The 27,434-nt window shown below is 38.0% G+C and overlaps 2 protein-coding genes across 12 annotated transcripts in view; one reads left to right on the top strand and one right to left on the bottom strand.

Moving 5' to 3' along the window:
* The window catches only part of LOC119156247 (SLX4 interacting protein), an 80,042-nt gene extending 63,661 nt beyond the window's left edge, over positions 1-16,381 (bottom strand). The window contains exons 1-3 of the mRNA XM_037405829.1: positions 16,212-16,381; positions 14,725-14,892; positions 10,143-10,191 (exon numbers count right to left, since the gene is read on the bottom strand). Of these exons, the coding sequence (XP_037261726.1) occupies positions 10,143-10,169 (27 nt within the window). The 5' untranslated portion in view covers positions 10,170-10,191; positions 14,725-14,892; positions 16,212-16,381. The remainder of the gene's footprint in view (positions 1-10,142; positions 10,192-14,724; positions 14,893-16,211) is intronic.
* An 89-nt stretch (positions 16,382-16,470) lies between these two features.
* On the top strand, positions 16,471-27,211 carry MKKS (McKusick-Kaufman syndrome). 11 transcript variants are annotated; one of them, XM_037405822.1, is made up of 7 exons: positions 16,472-16,599; positions 17,234-17,381; positions 17,784-18,009; positions 19,755-21,190; positions 21,683-21,858; positions 22,565-22,675; positions 23,181-27,211. In XM_037405822.1, exons 4-7 carry the CDS (start codon positions 20,200-20,202, stop codon positions 23,619-23,621), a joined length of 1,719 nt encoding a protein of 572 aa, XP_037261719.1. In that variant the 5' UTR covers positions 16,472-16,599; positions 17,234-17,381; positions 17,784-18,009; positions 19,755-20,199; the 3' UTR covers positions 23,622-27,211. The 11 variants fall into 11 exon arrangements, with proteins under 11 accessions (XP_037261722.1, XP_037261724.1, XP_037261719.1 ...); XM_037405820.1 differs by having other exon boundaries at positions 17,780-18,009; XM_037405819.1 differs by lacking the exon at positions 17,234-17,381 and adding an exon at positions 17,182-17,233.
* The last annotated feature ends 223 nt before the right edge of the window (positions 27,212-27,434 follow it).

Here is a 27,434-nt window from a genome sequence, read left to right as displayed (position 1 = left end):
TGCCCACCTTCATTTTCTCTGCGTGGAGTGAGAACGCTGTCTCGTAATGGTATGTGAGTAACAGCTGCCTCACCTTGTCACAACAGTTGCTACCAACAACAGAGCTTTAAGTGATTTTCTAGGTGTACAGCTTTAAATACGGTGAGATTTCTTGATGTGTGCAAAAGATACTCTAAAAAAGGTAGGTTCTAATGATATCTGAGTGTTATTGCACTTTTGAACTTACAATATTTTTTATTGTATCCTTCATCACTGGATCTTGCCTTCCCAAAATCTGTACACAGTTCAAACAGGAATTTACAAAACCAGGCTAAATCCCAAGTTTCTACACGCTTTATAACACAGGCCCCTCTGAGACAACAATGGCAACATATGACCCATCACTAATAGTCCTACAGAAAATGACTTCAAATTAGCAAAGAGTTTTCTGAACTATGTAGAATACGCTGGTCATCTGTAATTAAATCTCTTTTCAGTCTATAATCAGCAAGTACTCCTAGCTGTATCCAAATACTCTACAAACCAAATACTTCCTGCCAGGTAGTAGGGTGAAGGAACACAGGCAAAGAAACATTTTCCTTAATTTTGTCTTTTGAGACTTTTAAGAAGCCTTTTTATGTCACCTCTAAAAGCCACCCTGTGTTTTCACCAATAAAAGCAAAATAAAATACTTGGTTCCATTTCCTGAAAGATGCATAAATTGACATACAAAGACTTAAAACTAATGACAAATTTTAACAATTTTCTGAAGATATCTATAAACCAATGTTATTCTTTTATTCCAAATCCTCCTGTAAGATTTTTCTCTGCTGGGACGCCCATGGCAGCCAATGATGATTAAATCACCAGTCACTGCTCTTCGGTATTTTTTTATTATCCTACAAACACTCTGGACTCAGTACTTGTTTGAGGTGATAATATGTTTTTGTTTGATTGCTTTTTTTTAAATCATGGGCTTCATTTTCAACTTTTGATGTGTCAGACTTACTCATCTTTTAAATTGTTTGCAAATTCCCTAAGACACAGACTGCAACTATGTAACAGTTTAACATCCAGCAAAGTAAGAACCAGAGACCTACAGACTACCACAAAGGGAATAACTCTTTATAAGCTTGTTTTCCACTACTGAAGATTACCTTATTATGACAAGGCAACGCACTATGGCAGTGGTACTTATATTACTCTCCTTCCTATTTTTATTCTACAGAAATGTCAAAATAAAGAACACAGAGTTATGTACTGCATGATCCTACCAACTGTCAAATCCTAGGATCTTGGCATTGAACAGATCCTCCTTAATGGCCAAAGACTCTGCTCTTTCCCAGCTCTTTAGTTCAGCAAATATTTTATGTTCAGAGCTACACACTTCTCTTCTATCAGCCTTTATCTGTATGATACAAAGCAGGATAAACCATGACCATGTATATTTGGTTAATTATGAGTGCTATTAAATCACTAGTATATTCAATGAACAAAGACAGCCCTCTAAGTTTAAAATAGGAGAATATTGGCTTGAACTTTAAAGGCTGTACTTAACTGTATCTTATATAAACTATTGTTTCACCAGTTGAGTGGTGTCAGATATGCCAGGCACCTTACTACTTCCTGGAAACTCAGAAGGGCCTTGCAAAGAGGACCTTGCATGTGGAATAGAGCTTAGTTTAGTTATTTTACAGGTTTTTAGAGTAAAATGAGGATAGAGGTCTTGAAGTACCTTTACAGATATCCTCAAATCTCAGTCATCAACAATACGAAAACGCAGAGAAAACGTTCTGTTGGTATGTCACATTTTTTCATGTGAAAACCACTACATCATTTTTTCTTACCTCTGTTCTTTCCCTCATTCTCCCTCAAGACTAACAACTATTCTTCAATGAGCATTTGATGAAACATCTTTACAGTGATCTTCCACTTGAATGCTATTTCATATGTACATGGTAGGTTACACAAAAAAGGAATAAAAACTTTTGTTTTGCTGAAGCTTGTAGATTTGGGATTTCATGCAAGGAGGTTCTGTCTGTAAAATGTACAGACAGCAGAAAGAGCAAAGCCTCAATGAAGCTACAAAACCAAGAAAGGTGACACTTGCTTGTAAGGCTTCATAAACAGACCATAATTCCCTAGCAAAGTGTACATAGCCAACAGGAAGAGACCATCCTGAAGAACTCAAATCACTGAAGTTAAGATTCTGATTCAAAACCATCTGCACATGATCTAGACCACAAACGACTTTTTCCCCACTTTCCCAAGAGAAAATCTCTCACCAACAAATACTGTTTTGTAGTAAGAAGGCAGAGTTGTCTTTTGTGTAGGCTGCATTAAAAATACTGCGTTCTATGAAGCAGGGAAACAAAAAGTAGGTTAGCTTAATACGCAAAGGTACAGACACCATGGCTTGGCAAGACCTATCTTCATTTACCAATTGTCTGTATGACTAAAGGAACCTTTACAGCAAATCTAGGGTTTTTTCATTATGTAAAAGTGGTTATTCTTTCTGTTCATTCAGTATCACACAAAGACAAAAGTAGATTCTGTTACAATACAGAAGGATAGAACAACATACTACAGGAGAAGGGCTAGGATACAGATAAACTCTACAGAACTTGCCTTCTGTAGTAGGAGTTCTTTTGTCAATTCAGATACCATTTCACTCCATAGCATAGCTTGTTTTTCAAATGTGTTTCTGACATTATTACTCCATTTCATTATTAAATCTGCAACTTTTTGCTTCTTTACTACACTGCTTGTGGTAATGAAAATGGCAAAGAGATTCATGGGAAAAAAACACCACCACACAAACAAGCTATTATTTCCCCATATGTAATTTGTTGGCATAGTTTGTATGACTGATACTTTAGCATTTAAGAAATTTATCTCGCTCCCACCTTCTTTTCTTAGTATCTGAAGTTAACATTCAATTCGGTCAGACCATTCTTTCTCAAACTAGATGGGCCCCAGTTTTTACTACAGAATAAATACATAACTTTTATCATCTAAGTCTGAAATGAGTCAGCTGGAAAATAAATCGAAAAAAAACCAGGAATGGAGATATAACTACAGAAGTGTAGGAATCTGCACGTTAAATTTTAAAGCATGAATTTTGATTAGTCAAAATCTGTTTAAAAAGAAAGAGAAAAATCAAAGTTTTCTAATGATCATTATCCATTCTAGCAAAATTTTCAGTCATACACATTCAAAATCAATTCATATTTTTATTTTCTTACGCATGGTGTCTCACAGCATTTCAAGTTAGAAATATTTCCAGTTACCACAGGGAAACTAGTGTAAGGCAAAAATCACCGAACTCCTGATCACATAAGCCTGAATGAGCCATCCCACACTACCCTACACATTCAATTACTTGTTGACAACCTTTTTCTGCTTCGTAATACAGAATCATACACACCTAAAGTCTAATTTAATGGTTTTTTTCATAGTTCTATTTTCACTTTATCAATCTTTTCACAGTCCCTGGGTAATCACAAGTTGGCAACACAGGGACTGTATTTTTTCATTTTACTCTTTTCAAATTGGAATTTGTTTTTGGATTTATGTTTTATTATTTGGCTGTATCACTTTCCAGTATTTCTCCAATCTAACTTCTTTAGACATTTAAATTATAGACAAACAGACTACATTTAAAAAAGACAGATAAACTGAACTGAGGAGGGCTGTTTATAAAATAAATTAGTATGTCCTTAGTTAGGTACAGTGTGCTACCAATATACTCCTAGAGGCTCTGAACCAAAGCCCGCTGACTTCAGTGAGGTTTGGGTCAGATCCACTGTAAAAAGAACTTAATTCAGTAATGGTAAATGAATTCTAAAATGTATAATCTGATTAGAAAACACTCCAAATAACACTTCAAAAAATGTTGGCGACTTCTTCATAGCTCACACAGATTTTAGTTCCTTAAACTATTATTAAAAAAGTCTGGAATTTATAGTTTTTGCCAACCACATTGTCACAGCTTAATTGAGCAGCTGTCAACTGTTAGAAAATAACTGCATCGTCATCCCTTTTAGAATAACTCGTGTGGGAAGTGAAACACATGGGATCTAAAGTATCTGGAGTCATGGTAATGAATCTGTTTTCATCAGGTGACCATGAGTCATCATTTTATCAGCAGTTTAAAGGGTTTTCACAATAGCTGAGCGTCATCAATGCTTAGCAATGACTGCAGCAGAGAACTGAAATAGGGTGCCATGTCCTGTGGTACCATTTAAAGTCTGGCTATTGAGTCAAGAAAAATACTGCAGAGTCACAGCTGAATCAGAGCTGCAGGGAACACAAAATGTCCAGAAACAAAGCTTTTATTTAAGAATTGAAACTAAGCAATAATTTTGCTTTTAAAAATAGACTCCTTTTAAGGAAGTTGTGATCAACATGGTTGAAACATAAGGAAAAAATAAAAATATGCTGTCAGTCTCTTCTCCCAGTCCACTTCCTACAGTCTCTCTTCTCCATAGTCCAGTCAGAACACTTATGTATCAAACCCTCAGATAACCTCCACATACTGGAATCCATTTATGTTGTCCAGAGTGGGGAGAGGCCACATGAATAATTAAAAAATATTTTATATTGCATTTTCATGATACTAACATCAAGAGCAAAGACTGCATCTTGAAATTGTTTGTACACAGCATTACCAGGTACTGCATGAAACATGGATCCCTTTACCTCCCACAGCCCACTAACCTCCATCTGAACTCACTGGAAAGAATCGAAGTATTTCACCTACAGTGCAAGCTGAAGCCTCTCCCAGGACCTAAAGGTGCTTAGTGACCCCATGCAGCATCTCTGCTAAGCCCTGATGCTTTGTTGGACTCAGAGACTGAAGTCTGCATATAAGCTTCCCATCCCTTCTTCCTTCGCTGCTGGACTCAGGGGTCAAGCAGGCAGTACCACCAAGATCTCTAAGGAGCAGAAGAGTAGAGGTGTAAAATATGGTAGCGCTGGTCAGAAGTAAAGCCTACAGCAAATATTACAGAGATTACATCTTTGAATTAATTACATCTTAAAAAAAATCAGTACCACTTGATATGGTGTTTATTTAGGTTCCCATATCACTGCCGCAACAGTATAGTGCTCACAATTACCAAAAGCCTAATTTTCTGGCACAATTGGTACCTTTAAAACTAACCAGATTTATGTGAATTACCAACAAAAGTAATGCAAGTTCAACTACCCTTTTATTCCTTATTTGAAGTGATCTCCGTGAAAGCAGTGTTTCCACTACTGATGTTTACCCCTCTGGCTTCCTATTCCTTTCTCCTTCTGCTAACACTTTAATCTCTCAACTCTTCATCCACTCATCATTTCCCTAGGCTTGAAAATTAATCCTCTGAGGTCAGTCAGGAAACTTCCATTGACTCCAGAAGGTTCAGAATTAGATCACACACTTAATTTTCCTCCCCTTTCTACTTCCCAAGTTCCTGGTTTCTTTCTTCTGGGATTTATTTACTCATCACTTTAGTTGTTCCATATCTGGTCCCATGAAATTGAGAATTAAACGCAGAATTAAGAAAACTAAATAGATGCCCCTCTATCCACTGTTTTTCTATTTCCTATCTTACACCATATTGTCCCCTGCCACCCAGTTTTTTATCTTCTTCTTTAAGACTTTTAAGCCCTTTTAGACAAGTATCATATTTTATGCATTTATATAGAAATAAATATCACAGCCCAGTGAAGCATATGATGCTATTTGACGGTAACAATTCCAACCAACCTGTATTTATAGTTATTCTGAGCAATGCCACTTTAGAACTCCATCTCTAGAAAACCACTATTTAATGGTTAATATAACTGTTTCTTAATTTTTGAAGACCCAAAAAGCAAACATAAGAACCTACAGAACATGTAAAATTCAACAACCTTTAATCAGTTTGGAGAACACCAGTACCTTACTTTGAAGATTTAGAATACTTTTACAAATGCCATCTAATTGCAGAAAACCTAATTATAGCACATTTCTATTGAAACATTTGTTGAATACTCCAGGTACAAGAATTTCCTATACAAATGTCTTAGTTTTGCAATGGGGAAAAGAAATGGGCATGAGAAAATACTGTATTTATTAGTAATCTTAACAAAGCACTCTAAAAAAACCCTAGTACTGAAACTAGAAATCTGCATGCTAACAAGTTCAAAACTATGTATGTAAGAAAACAATCTGTACTCTAAGCAGTCACAACACACAAAAAAATTTTAAACACAAATAGTATTCCTTATTCTTGCTCTCTACTTGAGAGCACGGCATTCATGTATCTATAGTCTTAACATAGCAGTAAAATGCATTTACTATCCTCCATTACTCATTATACAGGAGAGAAAATAAATAAGATTAGAAAACCTACTCATCTCCCTAGCTTTTTTCACTCCAAACAACTCACAAGAAGCAAACATACCACCTTCTCACTGGGCAAAATATATACAGAAATATTGATCAGCTAATTCAATGGACATACTTCAGAGGAATGTGAACTTTAATCTCTCCATCCCACCTAGATGTCACCTAAGAATCATCCAAACAGGCACATTCAATACAGAAATCTTTGTTGAGATACTATCACTGTATTACCTTTCAACTGGTAGCTAAAAAAAAAAAAAAAAAAAAAAAAAGGAAGCACTAGAAAGGCCAGCGATGTGGTGAAGCGTAGCATTAGAAATCTATTAACATTAACACAGGGAAATATCAGAAAAAGCCTCTTCAAATTAAACTATTCACTTTCTTATTCCAGACCAAACACAACAATACTACACACCTGTGAACAGACCCTAAAACTACCTGTACAGCACTAAGTACATCCTAGTGTATTGTCTGATGGAAAGATATCTTTCCATTTCCTTCTGCCTACTGTTAGGGCCTATAATCAACATTCTTTCTACCCGCACTCTCTTTCATCCAGTACTTCTATGAGACAGATGTTAAGATGCCTTTTAGTTATAAATCAGTATCTTAATGGTTACATTAAGATACATCAACATAACAAAGGAAACATACAAAAGCAAAACAAAGGGGGAAATTGACCACATTACAGTCACACTGTCATTTTTCTGTCCAATCATTTCCAGTACTTCCATCTTTGTGCCCAATATAAAACAGAAAAACATGTTCGCTGTTTCAAAGGAACTTGCAATTTAAAGCAAGCAAAAGGTCTGAAGTAGGAATAACCAAAAAGTTTCATATACACTTCCAGCAGGCAGTATTTTAAATTGATAACAAGGAACACTGCTGAAAATCTGACTGCAGAGTATGCTGGCTGACCAGAGGGAACATCGAAACTATAGTTATCTTAATCTATGTGCTAGCAAAGACCTACAAATCTGAGACAGAACAGAGCTCCTAATTTTTCAAAGTAGGAAATGGCAAAGTAAAAAAAGCTTCCTTTTGAGTTGAGCTATTGAATTGTCTTATATTGAATTGAACAACTTAGTCTTCAGTGTTTGGCAAATGAATGAATTGCAGAAAACCATAAATTAGATTTTTCTATTACAGCCATAAAAAATACTAAATTTAGCTCTGCAGTTTGGCATGAATAAAGTCAATTTACACAATTCTGGAAGAGCAATTCTTTCTAGTTTGTCCAAAATTTTAAACAAGGCCCTAGTGATGCTATTTTTCAAATCCATACAGAGTTCATGATTTTGCTTTAAGCCTCACCAATTAAAGTTAAGATTTATATCTCAGAACAGCAGTAAAATATTTTAGCAACACACAGAGAAAACTTAATTAAATTTGTATGGGTTTTTTTCCAGATTTGGGGGTATTTTACCATGCAATGCTTTATGAAGTATCATTATTTCCTGAAATTGTAAATTGCCAATCAAATTAACTTGCATAAAATATTATCTATTGCACATCACAACACTATAGCATCCAGCCACTTGGCAAGTGAAGAAAGCATGTTTAGGACCTAACTGTAGGTTTTTGTATTAAGGTTTAAAGCTATTTTACTGCACCAATTATTTTATTTCAATCGCTGTTAATTGCCCATAAAACCAAGGGTAGGATCACCTTTCAAAAATAAGGAAACTACTCCCTCTACTGAAAAAACTGAGCATTACACTGGAGGCACAGAGACTCATATCAAATACATGTTGTTAAGAAGCAAAGCCATTAAACACATTATAGGTGTTTTCCTCTTAATTACGCCCCAGTCAGCTAAGACTTGAACGACTGATAAGCTGTACTTTTCGCTATCTTACCAAAAAGATTAAAATACACATGCTTGCAAAATCAAAAAAACTTAAAAGTAGAGAATACAGAAAACAAAGCATGCACTAAACAGACTGTAAAATACCCCTATTTCAAACACAAGGAACCTGTAAGTAAGAATATAGTATTTTCTACACTCCCCCTGCAGAAAGGTGTGAGAATATTTTCTGCCTTTTAACGAAGAATCTTAGGCACAGGGATCTTTCCTGAAAAATTTATGTGAAAGTTGAACAGTCCTGAAAAAAAGGTAATATTCACACACAAAATCCCCAGTCTAATAAGTGTTAGCATCTGTGCACAAAGTGCATTTCAATCAGCTTTTCACATATTTACATTATATATTTGACACATTTCAGTCAAGGCAAAGTTAATTTTCAGCATTCAGCAGATGCAAAAATGTATCCTCATTTCTCAAATACTATCAGAAAGAGAATATCTCATTAGCACTCTCAGAAGTTCTGTCTGTGCTATTCCTTACATACAAACACATGCTCAATGAGAACCGATCCATTTGCTCAGATACTCAGTGATGTTGAACTAATTAGTGATGGCCAGGGTACATTCTGAATACCAGTACAGTGTCTACGCTGAATCAGCAAGCTGTAATAATGGAGGTCAGTAATCAAACATCTTCAGGCTTCTTATCTAGCGAAGATGTTTCAATTCACACCACTTGTTTTCTTGGGTGCTTACACTAATATTGATGATATCGAGAGTTCTCAGCTGAGAAAAACAATGCCTTCAGGCTCAGCCCCTATTGTTACCCATATCGGTGACATACAGACTCAGCGTATCAACTAAAATATACTCAAAATTAAAGAAATTTCTCCTAACTCCTGTATCAATTCAGAAGCAGTGAATAGTATAGACATTATACTGGCAATTTAAGGTTTGCAATCATGTTAAACATTAAAAAGATTAAAGCAAACGTCCCACTAAATGACAGCATTTTTCCTTGGAAAAGAACACATAACACACAAAAATTAAGCATTTGGTCTGTTTGTTGAACAGGTTGGTTACCCACAAAAACAAAGCTTCAGCAGCTTCCACAACCTGATCAGTCAGGAAGGTTTTTGTAGCTGCCCTCCAAATAACCCAAGCTTATCCTCAGAGGAAAATGTCTCCTCTGTTAAGAAAATTCCTGGAAAACACATTTTCCAAGAGAATAATATATTGTGCTAATCACTTCAAAATGTATGCATTACCTAAACTACACTAGACACAGAAACAAGACAGAAGGTCCAAAAGATGGGATTTCACAATTTTTACTGAACAAATAGTTTTACTTATTGATAAGCTGAAATAGTTATGGTAGAAGAATGAGGAAGTGCTATGTTTATTACAGAATGTTTTGAAAGGCATCGTTCTTTGGATATATAACCAAATGTCAGATACTGCAAAATAAACTGCAATCGCATTTTACTGGATATAAGACAACTAATCCCTGAAAATGGGAAAAGCAGCAACAAAAGATGCAAATGAATCAAGTGATAAACAGTTAAAAAACATTGTTACGCCTTAAACCAGGAACTCTTAGATTATCTGGGAAGTACACAAAGAATATTACAAGATTACAGTAAGAGAAGAATCACGTATTTTAATCATAATCATAAATTTTATTTCAGGTAGAAAACACTTTTATCGAGAAACTATGCAATTTCTAATTTTAACTACACAACTAATCACTTTTAGTTATATGATTTTAATCTTCAGCTGACCTCAGACACACTCTCCTGTGATATGGCAGCTATTCAAGAAGTTTGCTTCCAAAGTGAGAGAAAAGCTGACACAAAATATGCTACTATGACCAGAAGCCTGAAGGATGCACCTCATCACCATTAACTTTTAAAGTCAAGATACACACATTCTAAGTGGTATTACATTTTTATTTTTTTAATTAAAGCTATGACATTCTACTTACCTTAATGACAAATTTGTTGGATGCCATGACAGGTCAGTGGAAGCTGGTCCTACAAAAACATCAATTAAAAGTGATCAGCGCTAGAGAAAAACTCAGATCTCCATACCAACTGAAAAGCATTTCTAAAATCTATTACTCTTTTTTTTTCATTACTACTGTTCTTCAAACTCCATATTCTGCTTTAAGAAAACCAAGGCAAACTTTTATTTAAGGGATAATTACTTAGCTACCTGTGTTGGTTTCCTTTAGTGAACCTCATAACTGTTCAGGCACTTAACATCCAACACATGATACACAAAATTAGAATTATTTTTCAGACCAGTACCAAGACAGACAAACCCACATAATTTATCCTCAAAAAGCCTTTCAAAGAGCAGCAAACTAAGCTTGCCATATTCCTTTACTAGTCTCAACCACTGGTCTCTGTGTATATGGCCCCTAGCCTAGTTTCTCTTTCAAAATAACACCTTCACACGAAATCCCCTTGCATAACTTAAAGAAAGAAAGAATGAAGAGGGGGAAAAAACCACACAAAATTTAAAAAGTAGTATTTTCAAGAAAAAACAATCTATGAAATAATATGTGTTCCCATCAAGAGTCCTCACAACTCTCTACGTCAAGTTCATCCCTTCCTGTCTTGTGGATACTCCGTTTCTACCTAGCTAGGGAGCTCACATCAGCCTGCACATATCAGTGGCCCTATAGAAATAATATCCTCCATATGCTCTCTTAACAGGGGCTCAGTAACACTAAGCAACTTCCAAACTTTGCCTTTGGACCAAGCAGTAGTAAGCAGACTTCGAACTGAAACACCCATTCACTACCTGCAGTTCTGGTAACCAGTAGTGTCAGAGACTGAACCAGTTCAAGAACAAAGCACAGCCAATTTTTTTTTATTTTTTTTTTTGCAATAAGAAACTATGGCTTCTAGTTCACCTAGCATGCATATATACACATAACGCATATTTACAATTTTAAACTACTACAGGCATAAAGCAATGTAACCTGAGCATTATTGCGGTTGCACAAAGGTGAAGCAAACTTTGGATGTCCTCTTTATTTGCTTATCCCCAAAAGAATTTAGATTACTTGATTTAGGATATTGGGTGAAACGTTTAGCTGCACAGACACTGACCTTGCCTCAGATCATTCCAAGTAACTCAGGAAGCATTAATTCATGCCGAAAGTTAAATGCACACTACCTTGTATGCAAAAAGAAACCTTCAATTAATTGCTAAGATTTCCATCACTCCACCCCCCTTAGAAGAACCTTGCGTCGTGCAAATGACTACAAGCTTCAAGTTGGCTTTCAAGCCAAACCACAAGTCTAGTCCCCTTCCACATCAATTGCAGTTTTTAAACTTTTTTTTTCTCTCCAAACTGACAATTACCATTGTACCCCTAAAACTACTGAGGAAGTCCATCATTCTCCCCATAAATGGGAACTAAACATTCACTTGTCAAAAGGCAGAAAATTAGGTTAAATTCATTAAAATCTTTCCAGCTAACCCCACAATGTTAGGATGCACAAGAGACATGGAATGGCCCTATAGTACCAAATTAATATTTACAAAAACCCAGAAATAAAAAAAAAATTGAGATACACTATTTTCACACAGGATAGGAACAATAGCAACAGGCAAGGACAAGACTTGGATTGGACAGAAAACCCAAGCAATACAGTTCAAGCTTCAAAATCAAGAGGAAAAAACAAGTGTCAGCAGCTACTGCCTGCAGTAGACGAACTGCAACAGAAACTACACTGAATACAGCTGCCTTTTACACTCTAAAATATCTTAAAGGATTAGTCTCTTAATAAGATGTAGAAATCCAGTCAATTTTGTAGAAGTCGGTATAGGAAAACAATAAGAATGCAGGAAGACATACTCATTTCTCATTGCATACTTCCAGTTAAAGTACTGCAATAGAGCTGTCAAAATTTCAGGATACAACTCAAGTTGGTGATACGTGTCTCTGTCAGGCACTACACATACACATTTCAAAATGCAGTCATTATCCTTATTTAACTTCAAAAAAGTGCAAAACGAGATAAAGACCCACGTAGCATAACACAGGTAATTTTGATGTTAAGATTCAACAGTAATCATATTTAACTAAACAAACACCTCTATGTAGTGCTTCTATTCCAAATATCCAAATGCTGAAATCCAAGACCGCAAAACAACTACGAGAAAACGTGTAAGTAACAAGGGCACAATTCCATATACTGGCTCAAGGAAAACTCCAAATTACTTCAATGGTTTTTTTTTTTCTATATATCATATCAATATCCAAGCAGTAAGGAACGGAAACAGTAAAAGAATAATAAAGAGAGAGAAGTAAAATGGTTGTTACTGTAACCAGGTTAAAATGAGTTTGAACTAAAAACTATTCTGCAAGTAACTAACTACTGAAAATAAACTTTAATACAGTTAATAAAGTTCGTTCTGAAAAAGCTCAAAGTTAGACTTTTATCAGTTGCAAGTAAGCAGAAAGCTACATAGAGCAAACCCAATTTGCAAGTAACAGTCATGCAGACAGAAGCTGGAATACCATGCCTTGTATTACACGACAATCATTCTCCCTTGCACAACACAGCCCTATAAACTTTTCTATTTTATCAAGAGTAAATTCTGTCAACTTTACCGACAGCAAATGTAAGGAACAGTGCTCTGAACCACTTGAGACATCATACTTCAATTCAGTCAAGCAGTAAGGTGCTACTCTATAGAAGTAAACATAGTACAACTATAAGAACCACCTTAGTAGAAGATAAAACTCGGAAATGCTTGAAACAGCAGCTGCTAGTACTCGGTCAGGAGAGACACTAATGGGAAATGGCAGCTACCAACTGAAAATCAACTGCATTTCATAGTTCCTTATAACTGTGTACAAGATTGTATTCTCGGTGTTCAAGAACTCCAAGGAAGGACTACCCAGGCCATCATGCAAAACCAAAAAGCAAATACTAAGATATATCACAACCTTTTTACAACACACAAAACCTGGGCACATACAACTCATCGGATTCTCTTAAAAAAAAAAAAACAAAACAAAAAAAGACAAGGTCTCAGCAGCATTTCAGAACTGGGGTTTTAATATTAATGAAAGGCTAGTACCTAGAGCTTTACTGATGATCCCTACCTCCTCCCCCCAAGCAAAATAATATCAAAAATAGGAGAAACAGTAGGCAAGAAACAGCAAAAAGTAGGACAGTTAAATGCTCTAGTCTCTTCTCCAAGCATCTAGAATCATGGCCTGAAGTTCGGAAAACTGTAATTACAAACATAGTTTGCTATGGAGCACACCATCAACTAAGAGCTCCTACAACAGCAATGACAAGATTGAACAGACCTAATATTGACATGGAATTGCTTGCACCTTGTAATATGGTAGAACACAAGGTGCTTTGCCTCATGCTTCCAGGGACATAGTTTACCAAGATTGTACGTAATTACTGAGCTGCACATGGCATACAATTCACAATGGTACTGCAGGCCTGTGCTCTGAAGAACGCTACTTGCACTGCTAATATTTTATCATTAAACCTCACAGCAGCAATAACATGAGGAAAAGTTGCAACAAAACATGCAAGAGCATTATCTCTTCTCCAAATGCTCACAGCCTGCTTGAGAGCAAAGCACATGGAAGAATCAGCTGAGATCATCCTGGTGTAACAGCTCTCTTTTTCCAAACAATTTGCCATCCAGAATAACTACTGTTGCAACAAGTCTGATACTACTGATGTAAGAGCCACCACTGGCAGTCAGAAATCCTCTCCAAATCCAACCTACAAAATAACAGAATTAAAAAATAAAAAGGATGCACAAGTTACCTTCGGTTCAATTTGCTCTTCATGGGAGTAAGCTCGATTTAGGAGTATGCCAACTATTCCATGCTTTGCATTGACCATATAGATAAGATAAAGGAAATAGAGCAGACTGAATAAATGTAAGCAAATCGTTAGAAAACAAAAAAGAACAGACCTAATATGTGAACCATCAGGAAATCACTGAACAAATGAAAAAATATTCAATGCTAAGGTATGAGAAAAATGAGGAAACCCACCCATCAATTATACAACAAAAGAAGCCAGAGAGCCCCAAAAGTTCCTATTTTCTGTGTCTAAAAAACCCACAAGAAACACAGATCTATTACAACTGCTACTATTTGGTAACAAGACTACCTCTCATGGAACACCACATCTGTTGCAAACTAATGCAAAACTCTAAAGGAAACTATACATAAGGAAATGTGAAGATAAGCAAGGAAGGCAGAAAAACTCCTTTCAGAAACTAAATATATATTTAGAAAAAAATATCGATGTGGTATTTGGAGTATTGCAACATCTAAATTTTTGGTAAGACAGCCTGTACAAGAAAACATGATCTAGAATTAAAAACACATACATTCCTTGTAACTAGAGTGGGACATGCTTCAAAAATAACATGGCAGAATATCCTTCTTTCTTAAATTTGACATTAAGTGGAATGGTAGACATCACAAGAAGCCAGGAAAGGAAACATGGCCTCCCAGACAGCAAGCTAAAGTGTCTTCTGCCTGCTGACAAACAGCATCTTACCTCAGCAAGGCAGCAGCTTCCTGTGGTGAGGGAATTTGGAACACAGTGGGAATGAGGAACTGAAAACTGCCACACATGCCCGCTTGAAGGTACAGCGGCTCCTAACACAACAGCTGCGAACCATTCACAGGCTGCCGGTATCTTTGGGCACCTTTACCACATGTAGGCCTGAAAAAAGCAGAAACAGAAAAACAAATGCTAATCAAAGAACTCCCTAAAATAAATTAATATTAACCAATTTTGTAGTTCAAAATTAACTATCATAGCATAAAAGAGAATTTTTCTGAACTTCTCAGTCATTAGGTATCAGTCAAATGCTGTCCAGCCCAGATCCAGCATATGTCAGTTTCTAAGAACTGATCCTAAAGCTTAGGATGAACAGTGTAATACTCAGCTACTCATGCATTTAATGAGGCATTTCCAGTTCTGAAAAGACAAGAATCTTCACATTTTGCAGTTTCAGGATTTTTAGGCCCACTGTTGCTCATTTCACCACTTAACCTTTAGAAATTGCCCTTCCAACAAGTTAGCATATTTTAAGGTCATTGTTATCTACACTCCTTCATTCATGAACTGCCAAAGGTGAATTCCTTTAAAGTTCAACAATTCAATTTCAAAAGTGTTACCCGTTCACCAGACAACTGCATAGAACTGCAGGAAGGAGAGATTCTGAGGAATATCAGAGTGCTTATTACAGATGGGTGCTGGCTATTGTTTTGTGAAACAGCTAAATGCAGTTGTACTTCTGAATTGCATTCAGAAAGGAGTTTAACAATTATTTTTTTAAGCTTCATGACACAGCTAAATGCAACTGCATTTAGCTGTTTCATGAAACTTAAAAAAAAACCCAACTGTTAAACTCCTTTCTGTATGGAGATAAGGCATTAAAAACTTGTCTGTTGCCTACAGTTTTACACTCTGCAACTATGCACAAAGTTAAAATTAAACCCATCCATTAACACGTTAATATAAGACCAGATATCATGAAGAGCGACTGCAGGAGTAGGGCGAGAGATAAGAATGAATACAGAAAAGGTGCATGATACAAGAGCTTAGAAAAAAACCTGAGGTCAGACAACAAAGTTTCCTTGTTCTGGCCAGGGCAAGGCCGTCCGCCTCAGGCAGGCTCCAGCAGGCGAGCGCAGAAGTAATGCAAAGGGCCTACAGCAGGAGCTGGGAAAGAACACAAACCAGGGGGCCGAGTGTTGCGGGCCGGCGGGCGCTGCCGAGGCTCGCACCTCGCCGGGCCGGGAGGGGGTGCTGACGCGAGGCCGGCACAACAGGGAACCCGCCGAGCCGGCCCCTGAGGGAGGCGCGCCGGGAGAGGGAGGGCAGCGCCACAGCACCGGCCCCTAGCGTATCGCCTCATGTTTATCTAGGGAGGAAAGCGAGACTGAACACCGAGGCGCTGCCGCTTCCCCCTAGAGCCTCCCGGCTGTGAGTCCCAGCCGGGCAGTAGCAAGTCCACCGCCGCCATCGCGCCGTACCTCCTCCCCACGCTGAGCCTGCCTCCAAGGGTTCTAACGGCTCCTCTGCCCCCAAGCAAGATGGCAGCCAAGCACGAGCTTCTTCTCCCCTATCCAAAATGGCGGCCGCCGCCCGCCCTACTCTGCCCGAAGGTAAAATGGCCGCCCGTAAGCAGAGCGCGTAGCGCGCCTTGTGATCACCTGGCGCGGAGCTTGGCCAATGGCGAGCGAGAGGGGATACGGCCGCGCAGCAGCCTCAGCCCTGGGCGGGGCGCGAGCCACACTTCCGGGTCTGCGTGAGGCCGCTTCCTGTCGCTGGGGGCGGAAAGGGGCCGGGGAGGGTGCGCGGCCCTGGTGCTCCTCCCGCCGAGGCACCGGCGCCTGAGGCCTCCCCGTGGTGGCAGCCGAGGTGAGCCCCAGGGGTGTGCCGGGGGTCGTCGGGCAGCGCCTTCCCGCCCGCGGTCCCTTGCTGCCTGAGGAGAAGGGAGAAATGCCTCAGGTGTGCCGTCTCCGCCCGCCGCGCCGGGCCTCCGCAGCTGTCCGTGGCCCCAGGGCAGCCGCTGCTCCCTCCGGCGCCCGTGCTGCGCGGTGGCTGGGACGCGGCGGTGGGGAGGGTGGGTCGCTGGGGACGTGTCGCGGTGTGCCCGAGGGCGGTCGAGCCCCTGCCGCTGGCCCGCCCGTAAGGAACGGGCTGCTGGGGCCGGGCGGCCGCCGTTTGTTTCAGCGTCTCCTCGGCAGCCGGCGCGGCTTGCCTGTGGCGGTGCGGCCGGCTGGGTGGCTGGCGAGCCTGCCTGGCCCTGTGCGCCGGGCGGCGTGAGGCTGCGAGGCTCCTACCGCCGCGCCGAGGGGCCTCTCGCATGACACGCTACTCTTACCAGGCGGGTAAAGTTGGGCAGGTGTAGGAGTATTTACTCTGAGTTGTGTCTTTGTCGTTGTTTAAACCAAGAAATTAGTTTGCTAGACTGAGTATACCTTTTTTTCCTTACGGTAGGTACTGCTTAATGAAACCCTGTGAAGAGTAGAGCTTTATGCATTCTTTTTAGGTAAGGATGAATTACTGTGTTTGCACTGATGCTGTTGTAGCCTCTGAGGATCAAGGGCTGAGACAGTCAGGCACAGTTTCCGCTCCGGGCAACGTAAACTGATGTCAGCAGCATCGCAGCGTGTTTGGTCAGCAAGTTCCATATTCTGGTAGGAGCTTGCTTAGTTACTGAATGTTATTAAATGTGAGGGGAAAAAAATACTGGTGTGTCTTGAAACTGCTTTGTTTTAGACTCTGAATATTTACTATCGGAAGCAGTAATATTTGTAATTGGATAAAGCTTCATTACTTTGTTATACTTAAGATTTAGTATGGCAAAGCTTGAAGCAAATGCAGCAATTAATGCTTAAAGATATCTGAATTGAGGTTATTTATGCTTTTTTTTTAAAAGTTAGCAAAGTAAGACTTCCTTGTGTCATTTTGTTTTAAATGTCTGCTGCACTAATTAAAGGTATTAATATTCAGGCTCACCTGTTCTTTGCTATTATTGCAGAGTAGGAAAAGGATTTCTAGAATATATTTAAAATAAATTATTATCTCTACCTAGGTAGATGCCAGTTTGCAATGAGTCTTAAAACCATCTGGAAAGACTACAAAGTTCTGATCGTTATGGCACCTAGCCTTGCGCTGGTGCACTGGGGCTGGTTTCACATCAAGTCTAGTCCTCTCTTCCAAGTGAAGACAGAGAGCTTTGTTCCAGAACCTGGGATTGTGGCATATGTGATGCAAAGCAATGAGAAAAATAAAGAAAAATAGCATTAGTCCTGTGTATTTTGGGTAAGTTGCCTAATCAGTTGTATCTGTATATTTGAGGCAGGAGATGAGTAAATTAAATGAGAATTTTCTAACAGATGCAGTCTTGCTGCTCTAATTTTAGTCTTCCAGAGTTTCATTCTTTTTTGCAGCTGAGTTAATCCGTTAGTTACATGGACCCAAAAAATGTATCTTACATCTCAAAAACTACTGCTAGGTCCCATGTGATAGTATTAAGTGATGGTATTGCAGGTCTTGGAGATACTTAAAACCAAACTCCCAATAACTTCAAGGCACCAGTCAAACTCTTATGACTGATGGGGTCTGCAACAGTGTCCTTTCAGGTTCAGAACTGCCCAGAAGTTGTGACTTTACATAGTAACACATTCTACATTGTTAGTAGGGCAGTAATTATAATAGATGACAAACAGAATTAAGTATGAGAGAAGTCTTAAATACTGTAGAGATTACATACAAATGTAAACGAATATCCCTTTAAGTTTGAAAGTGTTTTAGAACTTCAAAAAAATAATTGTATGCTAGGCATCTTGAAATAAGAAACTTTTTTTCAAAGGCAAAGATTTCTTACAGTTGTTTGAACATTAAAAGCTTTTGTCTCTGAAATGGTTGCCTGGGAAGCAGTGCTGAGTAGTTCAGTTATTTTGTTCTTGAATAAAAACAGTTTAACATTGTAGTTTTGACGCTTTAATACAGTTCAGTGCACTTTATAGTGGCCTGTTAGTTACAGACCTACAAATAAAACAGTATATAAACTGGTGGTCAGAATTGAAGTTATTAACAAACACGTAAATTTGTGTACTACATGCGTGTAGTATATGTCATACTAGTAGGTTTTCTCAATTAAAAAGCATTATAGCGTATATAGACCAGTTGCATGGGGTTCAAAGAGCCAAGTGTTGGGTCCTGCATTTGGATCACAACAATCCCAGTAAACGCTACAGGCTTGAGGAGGAGTGGCTGGAAAGCTGGCAGGTGGTGAGGGAAGGACCTGGGGGTGGTGGTCCAGAGCTGGCTGAACGTGAGCCAGCAGTGTGCCCAGGTGGCCAAGAAGGCCAGTAGCATCCTGGCTTCTGTCAGAAACTGTGGCCAGCAGAGCCAGGGCAGTGGTTGCCCCCTGTGTGTGGCACTGGTGGGGCCGCACCTCAGACACTGTGCTCAGTTTTGAACCCCTTGCTACAGGACAGACACTGAGGTACTGGTGTGTCTGGAGGTGGGCAATGAAGCTGGTGAAGGGTCTAGAGCACAAGGCTTAAGGGGAGCTGTTGAGGAAACTGGGATTGTTTCGCCTGGAGAAAAGGAGGCTCAGGGGATGCCTTATTACTCTCTACTACCTGAAAAGAGGTTGTAGCGAGGTGGGGGTTGGTCTGTTCTCCCAAATAACAGGTGATAGGACAAGAGGAGGCAGCCTCAAGTTGTGGCAGGGAAGCTTTAGATTGGATATTAGGAAAATTTTCTTCACTGAAAGGGCTTTCAAGCATTGGAACAGACTTCTCAGGGAAGTGATTTGAGTTGCCATCCCTGGAGGTATTTTAAAGACACATGGATGTGGTGCTTTGGGACGTGATTTAGTGGCGGACTTCATAGTGCTGGGTTAACAGTTGGACTGGATGATCTCAAAGGTCTTTCCTAATCTAAATGGTTCTGTGGGGTTCTGTTTATGTGAGTTTTTTGTGACAAATAAAATAGCAGTTCAAGCTATGCAATATTGTCATAAGATTATCCTAATATCTTTCTGGTTTTTATTGTAGGAATAACTAGTTCTGAAGCTTTTAATCTGTGAGTGTTGCCAGAAGAAAAGATGAAGAAAGCAAACTGGAGTAGAAAAAAATTTCTGCTTGTGGCAGGGCTGTCACTTATAGGTTTCCATTTTGGAAGCATGCTTGTAAACTTTGCTGCAAAAAAATCTGTTCAATCACATTCGGAAGCTAAAAAAAACTAGTCATCAATGAAACCGCCTAATGCTGTCATTATGTATGAACTTCACAATAAGATTTAAGCTTCATTCAAAGAGATCATGAACAGTCACAGGAATGCTGTTATGGTACTGTATGTACTGTTTCATATTTGAAGTACTAACTCTTGGCTGCAAAGAATGAAAGTGTACTGCTTTAAATTTTAAAAGTGCTATGAATTATAGATCCAAGTAAAAATTAAATCTGTTTTGTTGTCCAGAGTTAAAATCTTACTTCAAAAATGTCTCGTCTTGAAGCTAAAAAGCCTCTGTTATTTATTAGTGAACCTTTAAATAAAGATACAGTTAGTCAGTCACTGTCTCTGCTGACTGGAATATTAAAATCTTGCTATGGTCCTGCTGGTAGACTCAAACAGCTCCACAATGGTGTGGGAGGCTATGTTTGTACAACTTCACAATCTTCAGCTATACTCAGTCGTCTTTCTGTCAGTCATCGTGTGCTGAGTGTTTTGATGGCCTCTGTACAGAACCATATATCCCGCTTCAGTGACTGTGGCTTATTTACTGCCATTCTGTGCTGCAGTTTGATTGAAAACTTCAAAAGCCTGAATGTTGCACCTTGCATTGTCATTAAAATAAGTAAGCATCTTTTGAGTTTGTGTATGGACTATCTCAAATCTGAGGCCTGTGGTTGCCGAATACGGGTAGATTTTAGCAGCGTTGAGACTCTTCTTTGCTTGGTGCGTAGCATATTGACAAGCAAACCTGCTTGCATGCTTAATAAAACTGAAGTTGATCATCTCTCCACTCTGATTTTAAAGGCTTTTTTATTTACTGTTCCATGTCATGTGGAGAGTAATGCTGTTTTAGGAAAATGTGTAATAGTACCTGTGAAAGGTAGAAGAGTTGTGGATTCTGTGGTTCTTCCTGGTCTACTGATAGAAACACCAGAAATTCAATTGGCAAAACCACCTACTGTCAAAAGAACTTGTTCAAACATGATCAGGATAGCTCTTTTCTGTGTGTCCATGTCAGGAGACAGCTTCAACCCTGAAGAAGGAACTATAACAGTCCATCATGGAATTTCTATAGAAACATTAGAGCTGAATCAGTTGCTTAATGTAGGAAAGCAGCTGGTTAATGATGAGGTTGGCCTTGTAGTGTGCCAGAAAGTTATCCATCCATCCTTGAAACAGTATCTGAAAGAAAACCATGTCATCGCTGTGGACAGAGCTGGGCTATCTCTGATGGAACCTCTGAGTCAGATGACAGGTAACAAGCGGCTTTTTCTGTACTAAACAATTGTCCTTAACGCTCATGTCGTAACAAAAACCTGTCTAGGTTGGTGCTGTTGTAGAGTAAGGATTTTATTTCTCTGTGTGCTACCTTAGCAGCTGAGCAAGAGTTGTTCTTTTCTAATCTGGAAACCATTTTTTAAGGTGAGATTGGTCTTTTGCAGGTCTAGTGATGACATACTGCATGTATCCAATTGTAGTAACTGTTTGGAAACTTAGATTATTTTCAAACTCTTATTTAGAGAGAATGAAACAATTACTTTTTCATCTTAAACTATTGCTAAGTCTTGCACTTTGAAAACGTTTGTTTCTGTTTGTGATTTGCTGTGTAGACTAAAATGTTAGGTATTGAAGAATATACATAAATTTAAAAAGCCAAGAGAAAAAAGTTCATGCTTTATGAAATGCAACAGATGGCTGTTCTGATGACAGTAATACAAACTGTTCTCTGCTTTTCTTAACTGGACAGGTTCAAAGCCTATAGCTTCTGTACATTTGTTGTCTCCTAGTTGTTACGGCAGTTTGAAAGATGTGCGCATTGAGAGTTTTGCTTCAAAACATTTTGTGCATCTGATTCCTAATGATACAGTTGTCTGCAGCTTGATACTCTGTAACAGAAATGAAACAGCATGGGATGAGTTGAAGGTAGGCAACATTTCTTGAAACTTTTCTTGAAAAGTCCTATTTTTAACAGAAAAATAATGAAAAATATTTTTTAGTTTAGGAAAGTGATTTTTCAGTATGTAAATGAGTTACGTTAGAGTTTAGGTATTCAGTTTCAAGAAAGCACTTAAGAAATGCCGTGGTTTCAAGAATTTCAAAATCCTTGAACTGCTCATGTTCATTTAATACCTCTATTTTAATATGGGAAGTTGTCTTGAGACGGAAACATTTTTCACCTGTTCTTGAGCCCAGTGCTTGATAGACATTTTCATTCTCACTACTTGGTCTATGAAAGCCTAAAGTAAAAATTGCCCAACAAAAGGCCAGCAACAATACCTGCAATGGTAGTCAGGCGTAGTTTTGTATTGAATAGTTGCTCTAGAAATGTCATTGATACTGATTAACTTCTTATCTATAACCCTGGTTTGCACAAAGAAGGAATAAAACAGAGCTTTTTTTTTTTCTTTTTTTCTTCCTGCTTTTCCATACCGTGTGGACAAATAAAGACAATTTCTCCTAAAGTGAACGTGGTTTTTGGAAATCACTCAACAGCTTTATATCCACACATACTTCAAGTCTATGAAGTCTGTACCAGAAACTGCAGAAAATCTTATTTCAGTTATTTTTTCAATGGGGACAAATCCTGTTAATCATGGTATATGTAACAATAAATTCATATGGTTTTCAGCGTACCTGTGAAACTGCAGAACATGTGTTACAGTTAACAATCAAGGAACCTTTGGCATTATTAGGAGGTGGCTGTACAGAAACTCACCTGGCTTCATACATAAGACACAAGGTATGTGAGACATAAGGGTTTTAAAAGCTGCTTAATATACATAGGAAATAAGAATTTACATAGCATCACTGCTATAGTTAAAGCACTTCTAGATTAATGTTTGATTTTTGCTGTCTAACTACTAATATAAACCAAAGGGGGGGTCTATTTGAAGCAGTCAGTGCTAATTCTGTCTTTCAGACTTATTAATACTGTATTTGTACTTGTTAATCTTTCTTTAGATACCTATTATGGTAAGTGTTTTTTAAGTGTTAAAACAAATGTGTAGAATTTTTGTACTGAAAGATAATCATGCAGAACTCGGTTTTGACTTGTCTAGAAATCTTTCCTATTGTGGAGTAATTATCACATGAACAATTTCTGGTAGGACTGAACCATCTGTTTAAAAAAAAACCAAAATAACAGTACGATGTGTTTGATTAAAATTATTTCTGTAAAAGTGTTCTAATTTTTTGTTTTCCTGGTTTTGTGTTTCGTTTGTGTTTTGTTTTTTTTTTTTTTTTAGAGTTGTAGTCTGTCCACCAGCACCTTTAGAGATCTAGATTGTTCTCGGACACAATACCAATTGGTTGCTGATGGTTTTTGCCGTTCCCTGGAGTCTGTAGCTTGCTCTCTGAATCATGATGAAGGAGAAATTCTTACAGACATGGTTTATGGACACTGTTGGTTTGTTCCATCAGGATTTCCCTCTGTCTCTAATTGGTCAGATTTAGTTTCAAAATGTGGCTGTGGGATTAATGGTAACACTGAGAATCTCAACTGGAGGCTTTTGCAAGGCCAGTTTGACTCTCCTACTATACAGGGCTGCCCTAAAGAGCTCTCAGTAAAGGTTGTGGACTTTCTGACACTGGACTGTTTTGCTGCGAAGTGTAGTGGCCTACAAGTAGCTCTGGAGACAGCCAATCTGATTTTGGATCTCTCATACGTAATTGAAGATCAAAATTAGGTCTAATCTTATGTGAATCATGTTGCACACCAAGATACTTGATTGAAAGCAGAGTAATATATAATGTGTTAAGATACTTCAAATGGTTAGAATGTGTGCAGCAGACAGGAATATTAAATCAGACAGTTGACCATTAAGTACTCAACTGACAGTTAATCTGCTGTGCCTTCAAGAATTTTTAAATGTTTAACTTTTTGTTAGGAACTGTTAAATGATTAGCTAAATATACAGTAAATCATAGTAATGTATGACTTAAGAGTATTAAAATTCATGTATTCAAAAGAGCGAATGACGCTTTGATATTCCTCTGCATTAAGCAAAGTTTTGGATGTATGTTAACTCTGTGGCATCTTCAAAGGAATGGAAAGATGGATTCACTTGCTGAGAAAATACATGTTATGAATTGGAATTTATGTAGGCTCAGCAAAAGCTTTACGTACTGAAACAGACTTGTATTGCAGCAGAACTTTGTCACTGATATTTTTAATTTTGTAGGTAAAAAAGAGGGCTTTCCTTACAAATATCTTGAGCCACTTGTTTTCAAATTGTATTCTGAAGTTCTTGGCACCACGTACTGTATGCAGTGTTTGTTTCTAAATGTCCGGAAGATTTTAATTCATTTATGTAATTTATTTAGCAAGTTTTTAAAACTCAGCCTGGAGATCTTAAGGTAGCAGGTAGGTAATAGAAGATTTGAAAAGAAATGGCAGACTGTGTGGAAAAAACTTCTGTGAAGTGGACCTTGATTGTCTTCTGTGGAATACAGCACAGATTATAAATAATGATACTTCTATCATTTAAGCAAAGCTGCAAGTTAGAGTGTCCCATTTACCATTCAATTAACTCTTTGACTGTGCCTAGCTTCTTTTCTTTTAATGAAGTAAGGTATTAAGCTGCTCAGACTTGTTTTGATCTTTAAATAAGGCTGTAGACTGAATGATCAAAACTTTTTTCTCATTTTCAGTTTGCATGTAAGACCAAAAGGGGTGGTACAGTTTCTTGCTTTTAACTCATTTTTTTTGTCCCTTCTCCCTCTTTGTTTTCAGTCACAAGGGACAAATTGTTCATGACATGCTTTTCCAGAAAACCTCTGAGTTGGCTATAGACTAGTCTGCTTATTTGTTTCCTGGTCTCTTTAAGTTTTTAATATATTTACTGAGTAGAAGCAGTTGAATTGTTATGTAAAGTCAGTTTTGAAATATATAATTAAAAACATCTTTACAGACCTTTTGTACAAAGTCCTTCTCATTCTAAGAGCAAAAATAATAATTTTCTCACTGGAAAAAATGAGAATTTATTTAAAATTCCTTATCTTTTTATGACCTGAAATATTGTTTCAGTGCTGTAAGGCATCATTTGGGATTTTGTTGAAGAATGTTAACAAGGGTTGAGATGGAAGCTGGTTACTAAAATGGCACCTTTCATATCTTGATCCTCCCATATACCATGAACCATGTGAAAACATCAGGAATAATGAAGCCAAATGATGGTGTATATCTTAAGGCACAGAGGAATCTTGGTGATACTTCATGTAATTATGCGTCTCTAACTCAGAGTGTTGAATTAGAGTATTTTACTTCCTATAATAGCAGCTTGTTATGCAGTGCAAAAATGTTGTTTAGTGACTACAGCTGTGAAGTGAAAATTAAAACAATATTTAAGTTGAAGTAGTTGCTAGTATTCTTTTGTCTTTGTATCTGAAGGTTGATTCACAGCTCCCATAAAACCATTGTTAGCTCTGATTTTGTTCCTCCTCCTCTCCAGTTTTAAGAAAATCACACATAAGAAAATTGTGGGGAAAAAATTCAGTAAGTAGGTAAAATTTCATTTATACCTGAACCAAAGATTGTTCTGTACATAGCTGTTATTAATAACAATGAATTTTGGTCTCCCAGTGTGACTGAAAAGGATAAATAAGTTGCTGGCAGTGCTGCCTATGGACAGTTCAGGTTCAGTTCTTAGTTGTACTACAGTCTTCCTCAACCTTTAGTGGTTACTGTGACACTATCTTTAATGGGTAACCTAAGAGGAATACAAGTTTGGATACTGTTTAAAATGCAAGTAAATAGAATTTTGACTCTCAATCCAAGAGCAACATAAACTCTGCTGAAGTCCCGTGTTTCTGATAAAACGTAGGTGCAAAAATGGTGAGGTTTCCCCCTGTGTTTTGAAACTGACAATATAAAATATCCTTAGTTGCAAGTCCTCTGGGAAACCACTATGTTGTTTTTTTTTCTTGCTCCCTTTAGAATTTAGTTTGTTCAATGGGAAAAATTAGCATTACATAAGTATTACGAAGAGACAAGTGTTTTCTGATCATGACCTCAGTTGTTTGACTTCCATAGATTGCTCGGAGGCTATTAATTTAAATTTTAATAATTCTACCAGTAATGCAAAGGAAGTAAGAATATTCATCTCCAGCCTTCTCAGCTGTGTTAGTGCTCCAGGCCTAGCAGGAGAAATAAGAAGTGCTGATACTATAATCACTCAAGTCAGCAAATTTAAGTAAGATGCCAGTTTAATGTAGTTGTTCCTCAGTTCAGTATTTCAGTTTGCATTTGGTATTTCAGTTCCCATTTGGTATTTAAAACTTCAAAGTGAAGATGACCTGAAAATGCTGATCATTTTAGGGAACTTTACTATTTCTATTATTGTGTCCTATTTCAAGTAGACATACCATTAAACATTACTATTTTGGCATTGGCAAAGAATGCAGAATACCTGGTTTTTACTGATTCTGCTACTGAACTGTGAATTTGTAGGCTCACTCTGAGCCATATCTGAAGTCTTTTTCTGTCTATTTTCCTATCTATAAAATGGGAACAAAGATAACTCTTCTTAAGGCATAGAACTTTGTGGCTGAAGAGTTCTAAGATCCAGATGTAATGTGAAGAACTCAGAGGAACAAAGAAATAGATAATTCAAAACAAACTCAAATCCTTGCTAAAATATTAAAATTTTATTAAGGGAACTTTGGCCAGAATTTATGTAGACTCTTTAAACTAGTGTACTAGGTAAAACTCCCCTGTTCTCCTTTGTATATTGAACGTTGATGCGTTTTCTTTCTGTCTGAAATTCCGGCAACAGTAACCTAATTTATTGCCTTACATCTTCAGTACACACACCCAGAGAAATGTGACCTTCAGGCCCTGTGCAGAAATGGTTGAACTGCAAGAGAAGCATTGTCAGACATCTGCCTCAGCAACCCTTACTGTATCATGTATGTCTTCCGAGTCTGTGCTCTGCATGTGTTTCAAGACCAGATGCTCATAGGTGCTAATCCTTGAAAACAAGGTAGAAACAGATTTATAAGTTTGCTTGCTGTATTGGTAGTGTAACACTGATTATTTATTTTGGGTTTTGTTCTTTCAGAAATGTTTGGGCATTTTTAGGCTAATCAGCTGTTAGAATGTTAGATCTGTCCCAGAAAGGGAAGAGAGTATTTATTGTTGTAAAAGCTTGTAAGAAAAAAATTGCATGGGATATCGCAACCACAAAACAATTCACCTTACCCAAAACCTGAACTTTTGAATTTTGTTTGTGCCGTTATGTTGCTGTGCTGAGAAGCAAAATACAGTATTTGTCACATTTTCAGCAGCGCCATGTGAACTGAGTCATGTTAGTACTGCATTCTTCAGTCTTGGGAAAAAATCAGTATCTGTGAGTCAGTCGATGTCATGGGAAGAATTTTAACTGGATTTGCGTTTACTACGGTTGTGAAGATGCAGAAACAGTCTGTTTTTATTGCAAAGACTGCCTCCAGCATGCTTATAATCTGTGCAGACTGGCTTTTTGAGAAGTCAGTTGCTAGTC

This window comes from Falco rusticolus, chromosome 12 (genome assembly GCF_015220075.1).
Source record: "Falco rusticolus isolate bFalRus1 chromosome 12, bFalRus1.pri, whole genome shotgun sequence".
In the NCBI taxonomy this organism is placed as follows: Eukaryota; Metazoa; Chordata; class Aves; order Falconiformes; family Falconidae; genus Falco; species Falco rusticolus.
Note: the sequence above shows the minus strand (reverse complement) of the source record. Positions and strands in the feature narration are given on the sequence as shown.

Bases quoted from the DNA above. Each gene is read 5' to 3' on its own strand.
- MKKS (XM_037405827.1), top strand. From the start codon at position 20,200: ATGTCTCGTCTTGAAGCTAAAAAGCCTCTGTTATTTATTAGTGAACCT. The intron at 21,191-21,682 runs GTAACAAGCGGC...TTAACTGGACAG, and splicing joins ACCTCTGAGTCAGATGACAG to GTTCAAAGCCTATAGCTTCT. The intron at 22,676-23,180 runs GTATGTGAGACA...TTTTTTTTTTAG, and splicing joins CTTCATACATAAGACACAAG to AGTTGTAGTCTGTCCACCAG.